Source organism: Barbus barbus, assembly GCF_936440315.1.
Source record: "Barbus barbus genome assembly, chromosome: 20".
Lineage (NCBI taxonomy): Eukaryota > Metazoa > Chordata > Actinopteri > Cypriniformes > Cyprinidae > Barbus > Barbus barbus.
In genome coordinates, this window is record NC_136748.1 from 22,502,418 (window position 1) to 22,529,082 (window position 26,665).

Here is a 26,665-nt window from a genome sequence, read left to right on the forward strand (position 1 = left end):
TTAGTGGGCAAACATACTGACTACTGCCCCATCACTCCAGTCACAGGGACAAGAGGACAAACAGAGGGCTCCTGTAGTCTGCACAAGAAAAACACAAAGAAACGGAGACACAGAGATCAAGACAGACAGACAAACAGAAATGCTATTCAAATACACAGACACATGCATATAGATATACAGACAGACAGACAAAACAAAGAATAGAATGCTTGAATGAACAAACAGAATGGAATGACAGATAGAGACAGAAATTGTAAACATGATAGATAAATAGACAGACAGACAGACAGACAGACAGACAGACAGACAGATAGATAGATAGATCTGATTTGCGATGAGTATTTTTAGGTGACACCCTGAGCTAACCTGTATAAGCCAATTAAATATCCATAATCAAAATGAGCTTACACTGGAAGCATTAGAGGTGTGTTAAATGCATATTAAAGAAATATGTATTGATTGTTTATCAGTGTTTACAGGTCATCTTCACCTCTGATGATTAGCCAGAGAAAGAGAGTAAGATGAAGTGAGAAAGAGGGCACTATAAGACGAGTATGCAGAGCTAGGGCTGCATAAATTGGTTACTTTTCTTGATATTGTAATCATCATTATTAATTTTGATTAACAGATTTCACATTCAAATATTTTTTGTCAGGCTGTGTATTGGTGGGCATTATTTATTTAATTCAGGGGTGCAGGGAATGTTTTTTTTTTTTTTTTTAATGTACAGAAATTTCTTTCTCAAAAAAGTATTTATGGACATAACATAATATCAAAACAATGTCCTTATTGCACCACATCAAAGCCGTCAGTACAGCACAGTTAAGAATAACTTAAAGAGGTTGCCAACATTTAATAAACTGTGGACTAGTTTTGACTCTTGTCTTTTTTCCAGTTGCCAAATCCAGTCACTTGAAATGCAAGACACGTGAAGAACGATCAGTTGTGGGACTATATTCAAGACAGTCATAAATTGCTGGAAATTAAATCACTGGTTCATATGACATAATCGCAATAAAGTTTACACATGGTTTTGGACCATGAACTGGATCTCACTCTAAACGCGTGCTGTCTGTGAAGGTTTGGCCAGGCCTGGTTTTAGAATTAAATCACCAAGGGTGCTTTAGCCTTAATGCACATCTATTATCACATATCTGTCAATCACTATGAGAGTGAATCCAGCATAAATATGCAAATGTACTTCCAAAACTTTGCAGTGTGTATGTGTCAAAAAAAACAAGCTTCATACAAATTATGAATGGATTATAGCCTAGAAACCACGCAAAGCGAGCTCCCTTTATTATCACTAAAAAGCCGCCCCTTATCATAGTTCATCGCAATCTCATAAAGTTTCGTTATTATCAATGAAGCTCTCCAAACTGCACAATGAATCTCTTATTTATATCACATCTGCACTTTGTTACTTTGTTATGAGTTAATTCATGAGCATGCAGAACTGCACTGAACAAAAACTTTTCTGACCAACTAAAACATTTCTGATTGGCCATTGCATTCAAAAAATGAATAGTCTGTGACTGGCTACATTGACAAGTGACCAAATTATGAGTAATCAGCAAATTAGTTTAAAACACTGATTCATTCAATAACAAAAAAAAAAAAAACTCTACTGAGATTTGAAACATTTGATCATCCTCAAACAAGTCATTGAATAAATTACTCAACTGTTTTGTTCAGCAACACCTATTCAATCAGGAACGAAACATGTTACTTGCATGAGACGCTATTCCGGGTTCATTCAAAAACACTGACTCATTCAGGAACTAAAGAGCACTAAAATGTCTTGCCTGTAGAGATGCCACAGCTGGTCATGCTTCTGTGAGTCACAGAACTGTTCATTCAAATGATTTGTTTAAAAACACTGATTCATTAAATGCCACTGCTGTTTCATTTGAAACCATTCTCATTTGTGGAGCAAAACTGGACAGAGCTTCTAACAATATTGCATGTAATTTTCATTGTTGAACTGATGTTTAAATAGCAATATTAACCAGAAAACGTGACTTTACAAAGTACATCACTTTATAAAGTACAGACACTTCATACTGGCCTGAATAGTAGCACGAAAAACAAAATGGTTAACCTTGTAAACCATTAATCTTACTCATTAAGACTGGTTGTCGCAAGTCAAACAATAATTTCAATTCTTCATTCATGTGCACATGTGATTGGTTACAGTGCTCACACGTTCAAGCAAAAAAAAAAAAAAAAATGTTGTAAATAGAAAATAGAGAACTAAGTGCTGTATACTTATGCTACATCCAAAGATGACCTAATAGATCATCCATATTCATATGCAGACCATGCCACTGCAGTCCTGTTAATTTAAAAGGGAAAGCAAGATTCTTCTGGCTGAAGCCCTCTGATAAATTCAGTGACTCACGGGTTTCATGATATTCAGATGAGCCTTCACAGTGGGTGACTGGTGACTCAGGGCGCTTGAGCATGGAGTTGGAGGACATGCCCAGAGGGAGTTTCTGAAATTCTGATGGACCAACTCATCCAATGGGCCATTTCTAGTGGAGTAGAGGGAAAAGATAGCATCCAGTCCCATCAAAATATGATCCAATGTGTTTCAGGCAAAGGCTTCTGAGACAGCTCAACAAAGAACTACTGAAGCAAAGGATTCTCACACTTTACTGGACATTTACTGCACCGGCTATATAGACACATACATTGGCGACTATATGCATTAGTATAGAAATTTAAAGGATAGTTCACCCTAAAATAAACATTCTGTTATTATTTACTCACCCTTGTGTCAATTTCCCCTCTAACAGTGCTTTCAAATCTTACTCTGTTCAGAAATTATGTCATCTCATGGAGGGAAAAATCATACAGGTTTGGAACAACAGCAATTTTGTAAATTACAGTTTTTATTTGAAAATGTCCCTTGAAAAAAGTTCTTGCTTGGACAACATTTTCACTGGCCCCACCACAAATGAATTATTATTTTATAGATGGGTAGATGGATAGATTACTAATAAAATTAATTGTCATGTTCCAAGCAGCTTAATATGTATTTGAGATCTCCACATGATTTGTGTCCACTGCCACAACTTCTAAAAAGCCTTTATATCAGTTTGTTTTTCATGTGCTCTTCCACAATCCTCAACCCTCATCCCCCTTTTCACCCTCAAATGGAAAAGAGGATGGAAAAAAACAACAACAACCTCTACTTCCTGTGAAACTGTTGGTCGCACCTCTGACTGCACTGACGGGGGAGAGTAAAGCCATTAAAATGACACGGAGACAGATCGTGTGTGACACTTCAAAGGGTCTGGAAAAAGCTGGAAAACTGAGCAGCGCAACCTCCTCATCCACCCTCCGGCGGGAAAGAGAGGAGAAAAAAGCACAAAGCCGACAAGCACGCACCGCATGGTCAACACAAGCACCCAGAGACTCCCGCGCTCTCCTCTCGGCCTCCCCCCAGACCCAAACACAGACTCGTCCCCCGCGACTACACGTCCAATGATTACACTATTCCCGCTCTCGCGCTCAGAGGGGCTAATTAATGCTTTAATATGCAAATGAGTGCCACAGTAAATTACACAGCTGGCAAATATGCCTGTTTTGCCCCCAAAACTACATCAGGAAATGAGCAAGACTGCGTCTGGATTGTGAATGCAAAGAGACAGAAGGTTTATTTCGAAACTGCAAAGACAATTTCACCTCAAAGTTTTAATGGCGCGAGGGTAAAAGTTTATGAAGAGTCTATCTGCAATATCTGAACAGGTTTAAACAGCGGACAGGGTTTTGAACAGCACAAAGTTGCTTTGAATGGCACATCAATTATACACCACATTTAATTTAACACAAATGAAAAAAAGACTGTGAGGGAAGCAGATTCAGTATGTTGTATAGTTGACAAAATAAAAAATATGTTTTGAATATTATATGTGACCTACAGTAGGACCTAATTTTTTACACAATAGTGCAACACATTGCACTTCACAGCCTCATGTTAGTTCACATGATGTTAAATACAGTGTCTAAGAAGACTGGCTTACAACAAGATATTGGTGACAAGTGCTATTTTTTGCATGACAGTCATAGCAGATGCAAAGAAACAGAGAGATGTGAGAGTGTGATTTGGTTTAGCTTTTATAAACATATGACACTTGACTGCTTTGCTATATATACGGCTGTCGTTTTCATGCCCTACAACCATGTGAAGTTGATGGGAGAAGATTCTGTGAAAGTATCACTAAAATATGGAACTTGTTACTCACAAATTCCACTTCTCTAATTAAAGTATAAGGCCATACGGAACTTTAAAGATATTTTTTGCAGTCACTGGAGAGATAAAAGCAGAAAAAATATGAAGCGGTGTTGCACAGCTAGCACTTGCGATGCATAGGATTCTTTGATTTTGATATTTATTCAAAATAATAGCATAAAAACAATTCAAATCAATTAAAAAAATTAAAACATATTAACAAATTAAAATTTAATTATACATAGTAGCAGAAGAAAATAATAAAGAGACAAGCTCCTAGAGGCACATATTTAGATAATTTTTTTTTATATTAGATAAACTACTATTCAACATAAAATTAGGAAAATAGCTAGATTTATACACATCAAAAATCTGTTTTGCCCCCTATAATGATATTTTTTTCCCAATTGTATTCAACAATTGAAATCATAGAACATCATAATTCTGACAAACTGTGCAACTGATATTCAATTAATTGCAGTAACTATTTTAATTATTAATCCTAATTGCCAAAAACGCATGTCACAGATCTTGCATATGAACAGCCCTATTACTGCATGACCCCCATTAAAAGAAAGTAACACTATAGTTATAGGAGCAACATTCAGGCCCTTTCTCCAGCATAGTGTTATTGAAATAATACATGTTTTATAAGATGTATAAATTAGGAAATAACTACAAAACATTTTTTAATCCAACCAGCATTTTTAAAGTAGATTTTGTTTTTGATTTTGAATTGAAAAATCTTACCGACCCAAAACTTTTGACTGGTAGTGTATATAGATTATTTTATTTTATTTTTTACAACATTATTCACTTTTGTATTTACATATTTTTTTAAATTCCATAAATACATTAATACACCTTTGCTGAAAACCAATAGCATATAATTGTGCATTTTTTATTATTAATTTTGCTTTGAATTTTGAATTGAAAAACAGCAATGTAGTGCAATAGGATGAAGCCATGTAAATATTCACAAAAGTATCAGCAAATTCAAAAAATGAGCTCTCTTTAAGAGTGTGTGTGTGTGTGTAGCTCATCATAAGCAGCTCATCAGAGGTCCCATGAGCAGGACCTGCTCTCTGTCTGCTCACTCACTCAACTCCAGCCATCATAGAGTCAGACACCATGACCGACCACAAACACTAACCAGCTCTTAGTTCCACTTGGAATCTGTCCCACAAGACCACCTGCCCCTCTGCAGCCCTACCTGCATCTCTAATGATCCTTAATGAGAGACATCACAGCAACCTGACTGTGCCATGCGCAACAACAGTGACATTGAGCAAACAGCAAAGGAAATAATATGATGCTATTGTTGTACATCGTCTTAAAGGGATATAGTTCACCCCAATATATTTTCCTTGGTCAAAATGTTGAAAAAGACAAGAAATGCAAAGACAAAAATGAGGCAATTGTTGGCATACACTAAAAGTATACACCTCAGGTCTTGGAAGAATTTGATGTGAATTGTTAAATGTGTAAAGTTTGACCTTAATTAAGTGTGCAAGCACCTTGCTAAAGAGATGGATAACATGGTCCCAAATTTCTGAACTTCCTAAGACTCCCACAATGAATATTTTAGATCAGTAAATAATGAATCTTTAACACCAAACAGGCCACTGATCAAATAGATTTGGGCTTCAACAGTCACGCCAAATCAGATGCTGTAAACAAAGACCCAAAGACCTACATTCCCTCCCTACCACCTTCCTCTCGTTTAAATATGCGCATGTAAAATCACGCCACGCACACATCCGCATACGCTTTTCTTTTGAAGAATGAAATTTTCGCTTTTCTCAGTCCCAGGGAATTTTACGAAACTGAATCAGAACACTTGATCTGACCACCCGCTGATTTCTGATGGAAAGATTTGCTTTTTAATACAATCGTCAGTCGTTCTGCCACGTTGTGCCTGGCCCAGACAAATCCCAGCAGTGTGTCTTCTTGTACTGCCACAGTGAAATGTCTCATTCTCCATCGGTTAAATACCACCCTGCTGTAATCTATCACAGTGGAAATGTTAATAACATCGTCCTCTGTTTCAGGTGAGCTTAAATATGACACATTTATACACATTTAAGACAGATGGCGTGTTTTCAGGCCGTTTATCGATGAAAATATATTTCAAGGTGCAGCTGACTGACGGGGTAAAAACATCAGAATCCAAACAAATCACTCATATAAAAAAATAAAACAATCCGTTTCTAGCATTAGAATCTGATTTGAAGAGAGCATTCTGTCCTTTCGTGATTTTAATTAATGCTTTAAAATGCAAATAAGATAAAATCCTGACAAACAGATGGCAAGTGAACTTTCTCTGTTCTGGCATGTTCTTAAGATGCGGTATCATTTTTTTCAAGGCTTTTGCAACCAAGTGTGAAGCAGCAGCTCTAAGAGATCAGCAACATCTCATATCTTTGACAGGATCTTCTGTCTTTCAGTTAAACTTGGTTAATATTGGAACATGCTATGGCAATAATGAGTTTACCTGAACAACTTTACAGTATTAATTGTGATAGCAAAATCCATCACCAGACCTAGGCTGACAGGACGAAGCTCACAAATTTGATATATAAAGAAAGTAAATTCAATTTGACTATTATTTTTGGATCATCAATAAACACAATACTAAAGATTACTAAATTATTTGGTAGTACAATTCCTTTAGACATCTAAACAATATCACTTCTCACGTTTCCATAATTTTTGACCACAAATGACTTTGATTTGAGTTGTCAGATACTAATTTATAGATTTCTGAATATAGATTTAAACATCTATAGCTATAAGTGCAAAAATGTCTCCAATAAGACCCCCAACAGACAGAAAAATGCATATACAGAACAGAAATTTTCCCCTGAATTTTAAGATTTAATTTATTTCCATGATATTCCAGGCCTGAAAACTACTGTTAACAAAACTTGATATTTCCAGGCAGACCGAAGGACCATCTGCATGCAAAATTACTGTTCTAAACACTTAGATAGTCAGGATGAGGTAAAGCTGACAACTGACCTTTTCCTCTTTCAGATGTTGGTCCAGATCCAGTCTGATGAGTGAACGGTTGATCTTTAGGGCCAACGACAGAGCCATGAGGCCCCCAGCAAGCACCTGGTTCTGCCGTACGTCCAAACGCTGAATCTGTGGACTCTCTGCAAGGATCTCAGCCAAAGTCACAGCACCTGGCATGGTGAGTAGAAAACACAGGCTTGGTTATAAGGTAAAAAAAAAAGGAAATTTAGAAGGAGCAGATGTGCCAAAGAAGCAGAAAAGCAATATTACGAACCCTACCCTCACATGTTATTCCTGTGGAAGCTAGGCCAAGCTGCAATAAAGAGCGATTGATCATGAGGGACTCCTTTAACGTGTGAATGCCTCTGTTCTCAAGATTGTTTTTGCCAAGGTTCAACGTTTTGAGTGTTTTTAAGCAGGGCTGGAAAGAAAAAAAGAAAAACAGGATGTTTAAGAAAACGTGCACTGATGAGCTTGTTTTTAAATCACTTTTTATGTTTCAAAAGTGTCCTTTTTCTGTGCATTTGAATCCAATTATGGATGGTGAATTTGTGTCACTTTGAGAGCTTTAAGTGTCACACGCCGCACCATGGCAATAGATTGGCTCTCAAGAGCATATTAGCCGCGTCATTTATGAAGCACGATTAGCAGCCATATAAAGCAGGAGATAGCGGAGCACATGAGGGAAAAGCCATGTTGCATAACAGAACGTACACCACGCCAGCTCGCTACACTCATTATTCTCACTTAGTCTCCTGCTTTAAATGAAAAACCACAGACAGCTAAAAAACAAGCTCAAAGATCAACTCACAGTTCATTTGCGTCACTGTTACAACACTCAAGCATGTAAACACCCACACATATACATACGCATAGACATTATGAGTATACAAAACCATCAAGCCCAGTCAAAGATTCTGAGAAAGACAAACTAGAGAAAATGTCATTGAAATGTCATTTCAAATGTAAAACACTTTTTTATTTGTCATATATTGTTTTTTATCTATCAGGTACCTATAAATATGCGCTGATATAAACTAATTTTATTTCACCAAAAAAATAAAATCTTACCATTTACCCACCTTCATGTTCAAATCTCTCATTTTATTCATTATTTTATTTTTTGGAACAGAAGATATTTTGAGAATTGTCTTGGTGTTTTTTCCTATACAAGGAAAGTCTGTTTGGTTACCAACATTCTTCAAAATATCTTTTTTGTGTGTGTTTTGCAGAAGAAAGTCATACAGGTTTGGACTGACATGAGGGTGAGTAAATTATAACAATGTCTCTTTAAATAAATATATAAAATGTACTTTTATTAAAATCAAAGGAACAACAGTAATTATAATTATTATTATTGCTGCTGCTGCTGCTGCTGTTATTATTATTAATAATAAACATTTTTGTTTCTAAGTGAGGCATAAATAAATAAAGTCTGATAATTTTACTACAAAAATTGCAAAGTATTTATAACGTAATAAACATAGCAATTTAAAGGAAGTAGCGTCATCTAACACCCTATGGTTGACAACTTCAGTCATCCGATTTCCAATTGGTCAGACAAGGATCCACTGAAAAATGAGGATAACATTGTGATTTAATTATGTTCTGCTGACATCAGAGAGTTGCGTGTCTGCCCAAATAACCCATTTATTCACTCTCTCTCTTCCTCTGCCTTTAAAGAAACCCCAGGAAAAAAAAGAAAGAAAGGTTAATAACAACCCTTCCTGTGTCATATTCGACACGACCAGCCATTGGACTAATTATATTCATTATGGCCGCATGGATGTCTACTTATCCTTCTTAATGACAGACCACATGAAAAAGCCCTCTAAACACATATCTATTATTTAATCAAACTGTTCCCATTTGGTACAGGCAAAATGGAATGAGCAGGCTTTATTTTTGGCCTGAATGAATTCTCTGTGAACACGCCAAAGGCCGAGAGAAGAGAAAGCAGGACTTTAATTTGTAGCTTTTGATTTGAATCGCCATTCAGATGACAGAAAGGTACAGTTTATTCTGACAATCAGAGCTGCTGAAGAGGAATAGATATTATTAAGGATTAGAGATGAGCTTTCCAGTGAGGATGAGACAAGCCATTTCCTTTTGTTCTCTTTTCTCTTTGTGTGTCAAACTCTGCCGTAGACAGAAAAAAAAGAGATATATCCAGTAGCTGTCGTGTTGACGGTTTAGGTACTTCCTCTCCAAAGCCACGCAGGGGCCACATGCAGTGTCACTGTTCGTCTTTAATCAAAGGCACACTCAGATAAAATAAGAATGAATAAATAACTGAAAAGGTAACATACCGAGTGAAAATCATTACATTTACTACTACGTGCAACCTGCAGTTTATTCTACAGGAACAGACCCACTCAAAAATGAAACTTCCCAGGAACACAAAAGGTGAAGTTCAAGTGAACATCCCACTCTTTTCCATGTAATGTAAGTCAATCAGGTCCAGGGCTGTCAAGCTTACTGAAGCTATGCGATATTTATTGTAAGAAACTTTGATATTGATATTCAGTGAAAATCCTGTGAATCGTTCTTTCAAATCAGGTCTTTTGAATGAATCGGTTGATCCATTTCACAAACCCAGTGTGTGTCAATCAAACTGATTCAGTTTACTGGCTTAGTGATCCGCTCAAAAATAGTAAACAAATTCATGAGTGAATAAAAACATACAGTTCCATCTGTAAGTCACAAATAGTCATATAAATACATTTTATGATGCTGATATGGTGTTTTTGCTTCTTTTTTTTTAAGTTTGAAATTTCCAGTCTCCATTCACTGTAACTGCATAGAAAATAAAAAATTTCATATTTATCCTTTTCTGTTCCACAAAAGACAGAAAAGTCATACAGGTTTGGAACAACATGAGAGCATGTACATAATGGCAGAACTTTCATATTTAGGGGAACCTTTTCCTTAAAATAAAACACGGTGTGAAAAGCAGTTGTGAAAATGTTTCAGCAAATTACTGATGCGCAATCTTCCATATGTGTTACTTTTTTAACTTCCTCTGCTTTTTTAATCACACTCCATAAGTCTAGAAGTGCTGCTGTAATGATTAAAATTGCACATATCTCTATTATCTCGCCCGAGAGAAAATCTCACCAGAACATTCTGTAGATGGCTCATGCCAAGATGAGTGATGTGATTGTTACTCAGTATCAGCGTTCTCAAACCAGTCTTCTGAAAGCTCAAAGCATCACAAATCTCCTCCAAACCTGTGGAACAAAGAGAGATGACTACACAAGAGCTGAAACAAATTGTGCATTTTAACCTCAAAAACCTTTTCAACTGTGCTATTAGAAGCGCACAACACGTCCTCAAACAAAATGGGCATACCAGAGTCAGACATGGTATTGTTGCTCAGGTCCAAGGTTTTAAGAGTGCTGTTGTATTTGAGGAGGTCACCAAGTTGCATGGAGTCCTGGTAGCCATTGAGGTTGTTTTCACAGAGGTAAAGCTCCTGCACAGCGACGTTCCTTTTCAGAGCACCGACTAGGGCAAGAATTGAGAAAAATCTTCAATAAGCATGGTGCTTTGTCCTTGTCCGAGATATGTGTGCCGAAGAACTCTGGCACAGTGAAACAACAAAAGATGTCATGTAAGACAATCTGTAGGAAAAAAAGAAAAACAGATTTCTGTGAATGTGAACAGTGGTTCTTCCAAATGACAACAATGGCTCATTGAAAGCTTTAAGGCTGTGTAGGATTAACTCCATTATCATTTTTATTTACATCGCTGTGATTATCACGGCCATCATTTTAATCGTCAACATCATTACATGTCCCTTTTAGGGCCATAGAAGCTTTCATGGGCTTTTTGTCTGTGGCCTCACAGAGCTGTCTGTCCAAATCAATGCGGCAGATTTGATCAGACCCTTTCGGTTGCATGCGGAATGCCAACATCGTCATCATACACAGTAGGAACCAAATAGGGGGATCGTTGAATTGATCGGAGGGACTCCACTGTGCGAGTCAGCGAGTCCCGCAATCAGGGCCCCACCGATCAATAGCAATGATCAGAAGCTGGGCGTCCCGCTGGGAAGAATGAGGGGGGCGGCCGAGTGGCCCCAAAATATCAAATGGATCCACATGCTACTTAAAGTGACAGAGCCGTAAAGACATAGGATGTGCCACTCCTCTCCTACGTGTCATTTAAGGTAATTTTACTTGGGTTCTGTTAATGGCCTATGTCTACAACATTTCATTCGCTCTCTTTCTTTTCCCATTCATTTCTGGGGCTCCCATTTCCATTCAGATATTAGCATGATGATTCAGCAGTGGCAATAAACTCTATGCATATAGTACCCTGATGAACAAAAAGAGCAGTATGATATGCTTAGTGCATAGATCACTGTATCCCGCAATGCAATGCACTTGACCAGTGTGATGAATGAATTGAAAGTTATATGAGCCCCAATTTTTTTTATTTTCAATTTGATTAATTTTTACACAAAATTAGATGTGAAACAAATTGATTATGAAATGATCTCTGCTTACCTAAAAATAAAATCAAATGCAATAAATTAAAAACTATATAATTATCTTTAACTAGACATTGTCATGTGAACAACTACTGCAATTATTTTTGGGGTCACTAAGCCAGATACAGGATTCCATAAGTTTTACATGTTTTAATAATACATGTCCTAATGACTATGTTTTGCACAGGTTTAAAGGGTCGACACATCTCAATAAAAGCTATGACTGTAGTCCTGTGTCCTTTTTAGGAGGCTAGCTCTGGAGTGCCATGGGAAAGACTCCATCTCAGTGAGCTGGCCGAAGTGTCCTGAACGGATCGGTGCAGCAATGTGTAAAGTGACAGGAAGAAGATTACGACATCTAATCCAAGCCCAGTCTAGCTGTTAGGGTCACTGGGCCAAAATCTGCCACTCCTCCCCTTGTCCTGCTTCATCTGTTCCTGCTGGCCAGGGCCACTCGTGGAGAACACTCATTCCAAACACATGCTATCTGTACTTATACTGACATATTGCAGTATTCACACGAGAGCAAGCGAAGCAACTCATAGACTGATATTAGCACTTTCTGCATTGTTAAAAAACATTTTTGTGAACGTTAGGTGTTATTTTTGAAGATAACGCACCCTTTGGGACTGTATGTTGTGCTGTCGTGATATCATTAAAGGATTCAAGACTGTGCCTGGAGTAAATGTACTTATGCAGCGGGAAATTTTGCACAGCACTTGCTAGACCAACACCAAGCCAAATGTCACAATATATTTTTTTTAATTAGCCATCCTTAATATCTGTCTGTATTAGCACAGATGAACTTTGCTGTGTTTTTCATAATTTACCCAACATTAATGTGGAGCAAATTTACTCACCATCAGACCATTCAATCTGTAGATACAGTATGTTTGTTTCTTCATCAGAACAGATTTGGAGAAAATTAGCATTACATCACCTGCTCACCAATGAATCCTCTGCAGTGAATGGGTGCCATCAGATGAGAGTCCAAACAGCTGAAAACAGCACAATAATCCACTCCACTCCAGTCCATCAATTAACATCTTGTGTAGTGAACATCTGTGTGTTTGTAAGAAACCAATCCATCAAGACGTTGTAACTTCAAAGTGTTTCTTCCAGCTAAAATGCAAGTCAATAATCCATTCCATATTATTGCTTTCTCCAGTAAAAAAAAGTCATCTAGTCTGAATCAGGAGAGAAATATGCACAGATCAAGCAACTTTTACAAGTGAAAGAGTCCAGACAGTTCTAAACAAATATGCTAGACAATATATTATATACAGTATGAGAGGACAACAGGCAATGCAATTTTTCACTGGAGAAAGTATTATTATGGATTATGCACTGATATTTTGTCCAGACGTGAGGTTTAATGTTAAAACAGCTTAATGATGAATGCAGCTTTTCACTTCACAAGACATTCATTGATGGACTTGCATGTGGATTTCTTGTGGATTATTGTGACGTTTTTATCAGTCATTTGGATTCTCATTCTGACAGCATCCATTTACTGAATTTTACATTGAATATTTCTAAGTAATACAGTTGACCCCATTTCCCACAATGCACCTGTTAGCATCATTTGCATTTCACAGCACAGGGTCATATTCTCAAGCCGCTAGCACACAAACTTTCTTCCATTCTTAGATCGCATGCACTTCAAGTGGATGGTGTGTGCTGGGCATACCAAGTTTGAAGAGAGGTTTGCCGCTCAGGCAGGTGTTTTCAAGGTGTAGCACTGTCAGCCTGCTGGTGAGTAGGGCTTTTGACAAGGCCTGCGCGGCGTAGTCCACCATAGGCATGTTGCAAGCATCCAGCCTCCACAGGCATCTAGTCTGAAGAGACCAGACAGCAAACCATCAGAGAGAGAGACACAGAGACTCAGAGGCCTGGTTTTGCCCTCGCTGCGGACTGGCCTCTCTGTCTCACCCTCTCTCATCAAAAACCCACCCTGTCTACAGAAGCAGAAACGTCAAAACCGGAAAACAATTCTGACGGGATTCCCAAAGATCTGCAGGCCATTCTGGAGTTTCATCCTTTAGTCCACCACTTCAAAAGTGTCCAGATTTTTTCTTCTCTCCCTTTCTTGGGAGATTTTGATTGATCTCGTATAATACTGCCTGAGAGCATGCCTTTGGTTTTTACCATTGAAGTCCTCATCACCATGAGGTGATGCTGTCTTTCATCTAGAGCTGTTGCTAAATGAACACATATTGTCAGGAGTTTTATGAGGACTATAATGATGTCCATTAAAATCAAAGTGTGAATGTGGCTTTATTCAGCAGTGCGGACATTTTCATCTTTGATGCATGGTAATTCATTGCTTCCAATTCAATCTGAATACCACTGTGAGGTATCAGTTCACACTTGATGACACATTTAAAACATGAGACGTGTTATAGAACTTTTAAAAAATGAAGGTGGCTGTTTGCATAGATTTTTTAGTTGAATTCATTTACTTTTAAGATAAAATGTCAAGTTTCCAAGACATATAATGTGCGGTAACTTAAAGAATAAGTATATATATATATATATATATATATATGCATATTTTAAGCCGAATCAGCTTAAAAAGCATTAAAGATACAAACTGTTAACGGTTTTGTTCATGAACAGCCGACATCTGTGAATCACAAAGTGACCGAATCCATTTACATGCACAGCATTCTTTACTTGATTAAAAGAATCATTGTTATAATAAGGTTAAAAAACAGCATATTATAACTGAAATATTAATATCACAACCAACTCATTGGGCAGTATAGGATTTCATGTGCAGTGTGGAAATATTCAAATCTTACCTGTCGAAGGAGGTGTGACAGTGACAGCCAACCTGAGAATCCCATGCCTGAGTTCGAGGACACATCAAGGTGTGTAGCAGACTCGTAGTACAAAAACATATCTAGCAAAGATGATGCTCCCTTATGAGAGAAAATAAATCAATATCAACAAGTAAACAGAACCCTAACAAAAGAAATATTTTTGTACAGTTTTAGGAGCGGGCATGTGCACGTTACCAATTGGTCCCTTTTCACTAACACAGTTATTGACATCGTAAATCTAGCAAAGTATTGTTATTTTCAATGTATAAATAAATAAATAATAATACTGTATATTCCTGACACTGGATTTTTTTTACTTGTTTCTCATACATAGACAGAGGAAGTGAGGGCAAATTTTACATCTTTTTTTCGAGAACTAAAAAAGGGAAAAGGGTCCATTGGAATCATCTAACCAAGTCATTACTTGCATTACTATATTTTAAATACAGTAAATTTAATAAAATATAATTCAATAATAAATGTATTATTATTAGCCTATTTTATATGTATTTTTTGTCAAGGTGGTAGTACGCAATTGTACTGCAGTTCCTAAAGCTTTACCAAAAGTAAGTACAATTTGAAAATTGACATGTGACCCAGCAATTGAACCAAGTTTGAAAACAGCCTTAAATGCAAATGTTCATATACTTACAGTTTCCTCAAGCTCGGCCCCCTGCAGACTGATAAAATCAAATTGCACTGATTTCAGGATCTCTTCAAGAGATTCGCAGGAGCAATAATCTAACCGCTCACCTGGAAAAACAATCAAAATGGAGATACCACTATTTACACTTTGGGTGACCCTCTCTCTACCAAGCACATTTGCTGTGACAAATTTCTGAATAAACTAACACCAAACCAAGACCTACACTACACAATCTCTGCCCCTCCATAGTGAGGCATATTAGACACTAACACACATAACATAATCACGTCTGATCCCCTCCCTTCAGCGGAGGAGACAATCAAAGAGCTTCTGATTATGCAGAAACAGATGACTTTTAAACAAAGCCCTGAGAAATACTTTGATGGCCACAGCAGTCCGTCTATATTAGACACGCGTTGCAAAGGCCCCCTTCCCCTCATAAACTCTTATCTTCCTGGTCGGGGAGAAGCCAGATCGCTCAGAGCTTCATGTTGGGGAGATAATAATTTATTCATCATTAGCATAATATTTTTTTTAACAATAATCACTTAACTGTACCATAGGAAGGGGGGATCAGAAATCCCATTTTTCTAATCCCCTCTGCCATGTGCAGATAATGACTCTGAGACTTGGAGTTAGATGGCATCAGTTTGTGACAGGGCGCAGGAAGCCAGAACATGCTGACCCGCACTTCAAGCTCACTTCTGCTGGTATCAATAACCACTGTTTCAGTCATCAAAGGGACAGCAGTTTAATCCCAAACTGATGCCCTTCAGCATCCGCATGTACATTTCAATTAACAGGCTTGTCAAAGTTCTGATCTTATCAAAGTGTTGTAGCTCTAAAAAGTACATGCGGTTTGCTTAAACCACACTTCAGGGATAATGGGACTGCTATTGCTAAGCAGCATAAAATACACATACAAAACTGTTTAAAATACATACTGTAAATATAAAAATCAGAGATGAAACAGAAATATGTTTTGGACTTCAGTATAGAACAATAGGCAAAACTTACAATTTAACAGGACTCTAAATGTGATTCTGATTGATCAATCATGATATTCAGCAGAAAGATATTTTCTCATATTTGCCGTCATCCATGACAAAGCTATATTTCCGTAACTGAAACTGGTCAACACACTTTTGTGGAAGTTCGTGACTATTATATGTTTTGGCGAATTGTGACTAATTTGTACAGTCTCATTCTTTTCCGTACTCTTTGATGTTTTTGATGAACCTTCATGTTTATTATTTCCCTATGTTCTTTTTCATATGTTTCCATACAAATTACATCGTACAAAATCACCACCTTGTAAAGTAGGACACATCCTCCGCATTTTTATTCAAGCACAACTGCCTCCATTTTGCATTTCACATATTCACTGCAGTCAAGATTGCCTAGAGGACTTCATTATGAATATTATGATGTAATATTGTTGCAGTGTTCATCTTCTTGCCAAGCCAGTTGCTTTGTATATTTTAATTAGAGCTGCAAAACGATCAATCGCGATTAATCACATTCAAAATAAAAGTTTATGTTTACATAATATACAGTATGTGTGTACTGTGTATATTTATTATGTATGTATAAATACACACACGCATGTACATATTAAGGAAAATATGTTAGCTTTATATTAAAAATATTTATATTTATATATAATATAAATAATATACAAGTTTAAATATATACACACACACACATATATATATTTCTTTAGAATATATACATATACAGTCATGGCCAAAAATACCGACACCCATGGTAAATATTATCAAAGAAGGCTGTGAAAATTCATCTGCTTTTGATATTTTATTTAAAAAGAAAATGACAAAAATCTAACCTTTCATTGGATAATAAGAATTTAAAATGGGGGGAAATATCATTATGAAATAAATGTTTTATCTCAAATACATGTTGGACACAATTATTGGTACCCCTAGAAATTCTTATGAGTGAAATATCTCTGAAGTATATTCCCATTCATATTCACAATTTTGAGCACTCCAGGGTGATTATGAACATGAAATTATCCAGCCATGGCTTCCTGTTTCACAGAAATATAAATAGGAGGGAAAACAAAGCCCAAATTTCCTTAATCATCCATCACAATGAGAAAAACAAAGAATATTTTTCTGATGTGCAGCGATAATTGAGCTTCACAATTTAGTGAAGTGGCTTTAAGAAAAGAGCTAGAGCAGTGAAAATTCCCATTTCCTGGAGGTCTGCTGGAGGTCCTGGACATTTTGTTTAGACACGTGGCATCATAGATTCTATCAAAGACCAACAGATTAAAATATAAATCTGCATATAAATCTTATAATGGGCCATGTTTGGATCTTCCAACCATACAATAATCCAAACACAAACCTCAAAAACAACACAAAAAATGGGTCACTGAGCACAAAACCAAACTTCTGCTGGCCATTCCAGTCCTCTGACCTGAACCCTGTAGAAAATGAGTGAGGTGAACTGACGAGAAGAAACACCGTCATGGAGCTGTGAATCTGAAGGATCTGGAGAGATTCTGGATGAAGGAATGGTCTCTGATCTCTTGTCAGGTTTTCTCTAACCTCATCAGGCATTATAGGAGAAAATTTAGAGCTGTTAAACTGGCAAATGGAGGTTTAAAAAAGTATTGAATAAAAGGGTGCCGTTAATTGTGGCCAATGTGTATTAGCGAAAAACATTTATTTCATAATGATATTTCCCCCTTTTTAAATTCTTATTATCCAATGAAAGGTTAGATTTTAGTGATTTTTTTTTATAAAATATCAAAAGGATTAACAATGCAGAATAATTTTCACAGCCTTCTTTGATCATATTTACCAAGCGTGCCGATATTTTTGGCCATGACTCTATATGTGTGTATATCTACACATACATAATAAATATGCACAGTACACACACACACATATAGTATGGAAACATAAAGTTTTATTTGAAATGTGATTAATCGCAATTAATCTTTTTGCAGCCCTAATTTTAATGAACTATTTCATAGAGGAAGCTAAATTTCAACTCATTCACTACTTAATTTCAGTGTATTTATAGGTAACATTCTCTAAAACCTTCAATGACATTCTCTGAACCAATGACGCAAGTTTGGGGCAGCACTATTAATCTGGGACTTTTCCTTAGACTTAAACTATTGATTGAGACAAAGTCACTGTGTGTGAATGCTCATTTCGTCCATATTTTGTTCCATATAAAAGTAAATGTTTGTTGGACAGTGTTTTAAATTTCTAAATGAATGAAACCAGTTATGGCTACATGTTCTTATGGCCCCATAATTTCCATAGATTCTTAAAACAAATACACTTATACGTGATTCCACATTTTAGCACAGCACAAAGGGGCAAATTACCAGAGTTTTACAACCTAAGGAAAGATAAACAAAACATCTGATTGCTAAAATGCATGTTTGAACCTTCCATTATGTTGTCACGGTTGGTGTGCATCTCCTCCCAGAGTTGTGTCTATGAATTTGAAAGATTTTCTGTTTGTTTTAGGATCGCGCAGTAGAGCGTTTACAGCAGGTCAGACTAGTGATGCCAAATACGTGCTGATGGAAAGATGAATAAAGCTGGAATACCTGGACGGATGAAGGGATGAGCGTCTCAGGTGAAATGATAGCGCTGGGGGATTTTTCTGGTGGTGTTTAGCTTTGAAAAACCAATAACGATGTTCAAGGGGGATAGCAAAAATAATAAATGGTGAATTACTGAACTTACCTGACAGGTCAAAACACCTGGCTCTGTCAGTAACACAAGTAATTTGCTGTATGAAAAAGAGAAAGACATATCAAAATCAAGAGATTTCTGTACTCGTGGTCTAAGTATTGAATATTTCAAAAGACATGAGTAAAATAAGTCATTTTTCAAATTGTTTAAAAGGGCATAAAAGTTTCAAAATGCTCATCACAATGGTCTCTAATTAAAAATGACATTTAGGTCCCAATTTTAGATATTACAGAGTTCACTTGTTTGCATATAACATGAAAGCAACATTTCAAACATCAACGTTTGAAAGTGACACCAAACAGTTTATGCTGATTTCAAGAACGTCACAGCGCAGATCATTTGCGCTCAATCTGGCAATCTAGCTGCTAGACTGTAGCTAGCAGATGGCAGTTAGCATCTATCAGGCAATGGATTGATGAAGTCCCTCAGTCAACCTGCTGTAAACATGAACAGGACGTCATATGGGATTTTGCGTTTAGAGCAAAACAAATTAAGCATCGCAATGTGCGAACGAACACTCTATTATTCGGAAAGAAAAGTCTCGACAAGGCTTACTTAAGGCCATGGTTGTGTACCTCTCTTTCTTTGTTTGATGTTTTCCATCTTAATAAATGTGGAAACTTCTGAAGCCCTTCGCTGCTAAGCAATGTTCTGTGTTGTGTATTGAGGAAAATGAAATGACAAAGTACAAAATTCATTGATGTGTCAGGAGGGAGAGGACAAAATGAAGTGATAAAAAGAGCTTTGCTTCCTCCAGGCAGAACGGGACACAGCTTATAAACTTGACTTCCACTGATGGCATCTCAAGTGCATTTCCAATTCTTCGCTCAAAGACTCCTGGAGACCCACTCCAGCGCTCTGCAGTCTGGGTGGCTTTGTATTAGCAACTGTTTGAGAGCATATATTTCTCCTTTTTTCCTCATTTAATTAGTTGAAAAAAATATTTCGAAACATTTTATACAGTAAAAGCTCTCAGGGATTAAAATCAGCCGCACATTTTCCTTTCAGCATCTTTTCTGCAATAAAGGATAAATTATTTAAAATAACACGACCTTTTATCTCACACCCTTTGAAGGCAGCAAATTAAAAATGTAAATTGGGATCTAATTAATATGCAAATATATTCATTCCCAGTTAACAATTAGCAATTAAACCTGCAGTGTCTAGAAAGAGCATAGACAAAATTAATAACTTAATTTATCATTAACAAAATGAAAATGTACACAATTTTCTTAGTTTTTAAATTGGTACGCTGTCTCCCTGCCTCTTCATCAGCACTAGTGCAGGGGGGGAAAAAAAAGACATTTAATAGAACAATTTGGTGCTTGTCATAGAAAATGATAAATAACTAGCCTAAAAAACAACATGATTGGCTACATGGATGGTGACTGCAGCGTTGCATCTCCAGACGGATGGGAAGGAAATAAACATGCCTATTTCATACAGTAAAGAAAGAAATCATTGCGAATCCTCACAGTCTAGAGGGTGCGGTGGACATTAAAGATTAAAAGTGGGAAAGTTATTTATACTCTACGGTGTTTAGATGTGAGAGATTGTGAAATTCCACTCCGTATTGGGTGTGGGGGGGCAGTTATTTCACTTCAGACACTCTGTGGCTTTCTGATGAATGTTCAGCGCTCACAGCTAAGCAGCTCGACAGAGTCAGGCTGGGAGCAAGGATGTTTTTGGGGAGCTCTGCAGCGCTGCATTTGCTCTAATGGGAGGACGGTTCAGTCTGAAATACAAACTTCTCACAAAATCTACGCCTTATCCTGCAGGGAGATGTGAAATGCTGAATCGTTTGATGATGCTTCCTCGGCTTCTGAGGCGAGCACTCATACTGTATGGGGCGCTTCTGTAAGTCTTTTCTCTCTGTTATTTTCTGATTCTACAATTGCCACCACCTCCGACAGGATTTGCACTTCAGTGGCGGTGACACTTCAACAAACGTTACTCATTTACAAGCCCCTGGCAAAGTAACTCATATCAAGAAGTTTCTGTGTGTTCTGAGAAGGAGTGGACACGGAAAACTTTGAACAAGAAACTTCTAGACCGAACGCTAAACAAAGAATAATGAGAATGAAATAATAATAATACTTTAAAGGAATAGTTCACCCAAAAATAATAATAAAAAAAAAAAATGCTGAAAATGTACTCAACTTCAGGCCATCCAAAATGTTTGTTTCTTTGTTTCAACAAGACATCACTTGCTCTCCAATGGATGCTTTGTAGTGAATGGGTGCCGTCAGAATGAGGGTCCAAACAGCTGATAAAAAAATCACAATAATCCACAAGTAATACATACAACTCCAGTCTTCAGTCAGCATCTTATAAAGTTAAAATGCTGCATGTTTGGAAGAAACAAATCCATTATTAATGCATTTTAATTTTTTAAACCATTGTTTGTGGCTAAAATACCCAGTCTATACACAGTGTTGCTTCTTTCAGTGAAAAGTACATCCCCTGTTGTCCTTTCACATCAAAATCCACCAAAATATTTGTTGAGAACTGTTCTGGACTGATTTCACTTGAAAACAGTGCTTGTCCTGTGCATATTTCTCTCCTGATTCAGACAAGTCAACTTTTTCACTGGAGAAAACAATACTATGAATCAAGGACGTATTTTAGCTGGAAGCAACGGTTTGAAGTTAAAAACACCTTAATGATGGATTTGTACCTGCTTTTTACAAGATGTTAATTGATGGACTGGAGTGGAGTGGATTATTGTGCTGTTTTCAGCTGTTTGGACTCTCATTCTGATGGCACCCATTCACTGCAGAGGATTGATTAGTGAGCAAGTGATGTAATGAAGTTGTTGTGATGAAGAAACAAACTTATCTACATCTTGGTAGTAAATTTTCAGCAATTTTAATTTATTTTTTATTTTTGGGTGAGCTATTCCTTTAAGCATTTAGCCAGTGTTGAACTAAGGGGCCCCGGGGTCCTTCATACAGGCCTTTTGTTTGTTTACTACTTGTGTGAAAATGTTATCACTTTTTAATAACTCATAAAAATATATAAAAAATCTAAGAAAAGAGAAAGCCCACGGGTGCAATCAAAGCTTTAAATAGTTTTCAGCAGTCATCCTCTAGGGACGATCCTGCCTGGAAAAAATGAAAAAAAGACCTAATTTGATAAATATGCTCTTTAAGCAGCAAATTTCATTTAGCATTCTCCTATTAGTAATTCATACGCAGTCCTCAACTAAATATCCTTCCTTTTAGCTTCTGCTTAACCATACATATTTCACCCTTTTAGGGGGACCACCTACATTCCTTTCAAATGCAGTGGGGTTCATTAGCGGCGTGGAGATAATGCCGAGTGTGTTTAATGTAAGCACTGCTAAGTCCTAATTTTCCACAAATAATTCTCCTTGATCTAATCGTAAATTTATGCAGGGGAGAAACCGATGCTCTTAACGTTGCTGGTCAAAGTAAAATAAGTAAGTGCAGAGCTTGAATTATGCATGCATGCTCACGTGTGAGTGTGTGTATTTGTGTGTGTGCTTCTCATTTCCTTTCATTTACCTGTTTGTTATTGTCTTGCTTTTATAGTTAAAAAAACGTGATTGGCTAATTAACCTGCTCCCTAAGAGGGATTAAAATGTGTTTATTTTTCTTTTCATCCTCTTTCTTTCTTTAATTTCAAAGTTATTTTCACCAAATAATGTTCATTACACATAGCTATTTTAAACCAAATCTTCTGCACAAATAACCTAATATTAGCAAGAAATCAAAGTGTGAGAAGTGCTGTGTGTATTAATGCACGCTACTCCACTGTACCTTTAATTGATCAAGAGCCTTTGAGTTTGGTTTCACGTGGTGCTTTTCACAGCTCTGCTTGTAGGCCAGAATTATATCTGTCAGAGTGAGACTGTCAGCTAAAACAGAACAAATGTAAAATCCATATATTAGAGCCACATCAAGAATATTCCATTTATATTCATTCATTATATTAACAAAAAAAGAAAGATAGATAGAAATAAATTAGCTCCCTAACTCCCTGAAATATTTTATCTTATTAACATTAAATATTTTTGTTGTATGTTCTTTACTTTATATTCATTATGATTAAAAAATGTAAGTGGTTCATTAAAAAAAGAGAATTCAGATTCATAAAAAAAAAAAAAAAAATGTATAATAAAATAAAATTATATAAAAGAATAAAATAAATTAATACTTTTCTTCATCAAGGATGCATTTAATTTATCAAAATTCACAGTCAAGTCTGTAAATTGTTGCAATATATATATATATATATATATATACAGTGGTGTGAAAAGTGTTGGGCCCCTTCCTGATTTTTTTTTTTTTTGCATGTTTGTCATACTTTAATGTTTTAGATCATCAAACAAATTTAAATATTAATCAAAGATAACACAAGTAAACACAACATGCAGTTTTTAAATGAAGGATTTTGTTTATGAAGGGAAAATAAAATCCAAACCCACATGGCCCCGTGTGAAAAAGTGTTTGCCCCTGTCCCCCCTGTTAAAACATAACTGTGGTTTATCACACCTGAGTTCAGTTTCTCTAGCCACACCCAGGCCTGATTACTGCCACACCTGTTCGCAATCAAGAAATCACTTAAATAGGACCTGCCTGACAAAGTGAAGTAGACCAAAAGATCCTCAAAAGCTACACATCATGTTGAGATCCAAAGAAATTCAGGAACAAATAAGAAAGAAAGTAATTGAAAGCTATCAGTCTGGAAAAGGTTATAAAGCCATTTCTAAAGCTTTGGGACTCCAGCGAACCACAGTGAGAGCCATTATCCACAAATGGTGAAAACATGGAACAGTGATGAACCTTCCCAGGAGTGGCCAGCTGACCAAAATTACCCCAAGAGCGCAGCGATGACTCATCCAAGAGGTCACAAAAGACCCCACAACAACATCTAAAGAACTGCAGGCCTCACTTGCCTCAGTTAAGGCCAGTGTTCATGACTCCACCATAAGAAAGAGACTGGGCAAAAATGGCCTGCATGGCAGAGTTCCAAGACGAAAACCGCTGCTGAGCAAAAAGAACATAAAGGCTTGTCTCAGTTTTGCCAGAAAACACCTTGATGATCCCCAAGACTTTTGGGAAAATACTCTGTGGACTGATGAGACAAAAGTTTAACTTTTTGGAAGGTGTGTGTCCCATTACATCTGGCGTAAAAGTAACACAGCATTTCAGAAAAAGAACATCATACCAACAGTAAAATATGGTGGTGGTAGTGTGATGGTCTGGGGCTGTTTTGCTGCTTCAGGGCCTGGAAGACTTGCTGTGATAAATGGAACCATGAATTCAGCTGTCTACCAAAAAATCCTGAAGGACAATGTCCGGCCATCTGTTCGTGACCTCAAGCTGAAGCGAACTTGGGTTCTGCAGCAGGACAATGATCCAAAACTCACCAGCAAATCCACCTCTGAATGGCTGAAGAAAAACAAAATGAAGACTTTGGAGTAGCCTAGTCAAAGTCCTGACCTGAATCCTATTGAGATGCTGTGGCATGACCTTAAAAGGCGGTTCATGCTCGAAAACCCTCCAATGTGGCTGAATTACAACAATTCTGCCAAGATGAGTGGGACAAAATTCCTCCACAGCGCTGTAACAGACTCATTGCAAGTTATCGCAAACGCTTGATTGCAGTTGTTGCTGCTAAGGGTGGCCCAACCAGTTATTAGGTTTAGGGGGCAAGCACTTGTTCACACAGGCCCATGTGGGTTTGGATTTTGTTTTCCCTTCATAATAAAAAACTTCATTCAAAAACTGCGTGTTGTGTTTACTTGTGTTATCTTTGATTAATATTTCAATTTGTTTGATGATCTGAAACATTAAAGTGTGACAAACATGCAAAAAAAAAAAAAGAAAACAGGAAGGGGGCCAACACTTTTTCACACCACTGTATATATATTTATTCCTGCCATGAAAACTTTCTGAGTGATTTGCATGGTAATATACATGACAATGTTAATGTATATGATCTTGGCGGAGTAGATCTGCAGCAGAGCAAGTACTGAGATTTGCTACTGCCAATACATCAAAAACATGCTGCTATGAGCATGTAAGGAATATTGCTGCTGCACATATAACATGAAAAGCCCCCATCACATACAGTACATGATCACCCTGTAGCAGATCTACACAGGTGGAGCTGGGGAAAGTGGAGGGTTTCTGAAGCACGCTACAGTAAACACTGCCAAATATTTGAATGTGAATGGCTACCTATACAAGAGAGAACCAATCAGCTGTGCCATGTGATAATATATTGAGAGGTGAGAACCAGAAAGGCGTAAGTGACATTTCTCCAACTTTACAGGAGAGTCAATATAAATTTTTTTACCATTTGATCTGACTTTGTGTACTGATTTCAATTGTCTATAATACAAATTTGTACACTCATGGATGTCAGTACTTTTGCCAGTAGAAAAAGCTCATTAAGAGCTTTCATTTGATATATATATATCGCAATTTCACCAAAAATGTCACTTACGCCCTTCTGGTTCTCACCCCTCGAGATATATTATTGCATCTGTGCTATTACACAGATTTTAAGCAGAACACATGTTTTCAACATTGATAATAATTAGAAATTAATGAAATGTTATGCTCAAATCAGCATATTAGAATGATCATGTGACTGTCATGACTAATAGATGCTGAAAATTCAGCTTTGCCATCACATAAATTACATTTAAAATCAATTACATTTTAAAATATATTAACATGGAAAACAGTTATTTTAAATTGTAACAATTTCACAATATTGCTTTTAATAATTTCATAATATGATTTTTTAATGTATTTAACCAAATTAATTAAGGATTGGTGAGCGTAAGGGATTTCTTTCAGAAACATAAAAAATTCTACAGACCCCAAACTGACCATGTCTCACACAATAATCAGTGTTGCTTTTGCTTGTGACAAATGATGTTACATGAATAAACACGAGCACAGCTGATCTGAAGAGGCCGTCTGCATAACATCAACACGTTCTCACCGTCTTGAAGTTCAGCCCTTCTCTCCACAAAGTCAGACACCATCTGCTCATCTGGGGGAAATGTTACATGTTTTTCTCTGCCCTCCTTCACAGACTGAAACGTTGCCTCTTCCTCTGAGTGCCCTGTCATTCTTCTGCTATGAGCGATGTCCTACAAAGTTGATTAACCAAAATTTCCATCAATATATAGCTCTGATGTCATGTCCTTCTATGTCAGACATCCCATTAGCTCAGACGTCAGTCCTTCACATATAATAACATCTCTGGACACATTATCTGTCCCTCATTGCTGCACAAAACAAACCATGAAACGTCCTCCAAAATCTGCTTCTTGTGTTGTGTTGTTATTCTGTGGCCTAATAGTCACTAGGCAAAAGGAAACTTAAACTCGCAGCATAGCACTTCTACAAAACAGTTACAGGATACCACATAGTCAATTATTCATAAACTATGTGCCTCTCAACGCTAGTACAGCTCTATATAAGTCAACATCAAATATGCACATGGGGACACAAAATATTTTTGAGGGCTACTTACTTTTGTAAATATACCTCACATTAAATGTATAATAGTACTCTAAAAAATCTTTAAAAATAGGGCACAATGTATTACTTAATATGAAGGATTTGCCCATATTGATTGTTTACAGGTATTTTATCTATATTTTAAATTTTGTACTGCATTGCATTGTTTAATGATTAAAATGAATGTATA

General features: G+C 36.8%; 1 protein-coding gene across 1 annotated transcript; it reads right to left on the bottom strand.

Moving 5' to 3' along the window:
- On the bottom strand, positions 1–26,081 carry LOC306886754 (protein phosphatase 1 regulatory subunit 37-like; the record flags this gene model as incomplete). Its single annotated transcript, XM_079444067.1, has 11 exons — positions 1–78; positions 7,259–7,425; positions 7,535–7,676; positions 10,373–10,485; positions 10,607–10,762; positions 13,441–13,588; positions 14,555–14,674; positions 15,228–15,328; positions 18,959–19,004; positions 22,750–22,847; positions 25,952–26,081. 11 exons carry the CDS (start codon positions 26,079–26,081, stop codon positions 1–3), a joined length of 1,299 nt encoding a protein of 432 aa, XP_079300193.1.
- Positions 26,082–26,665: the final 584 nt, after the last annotated feature.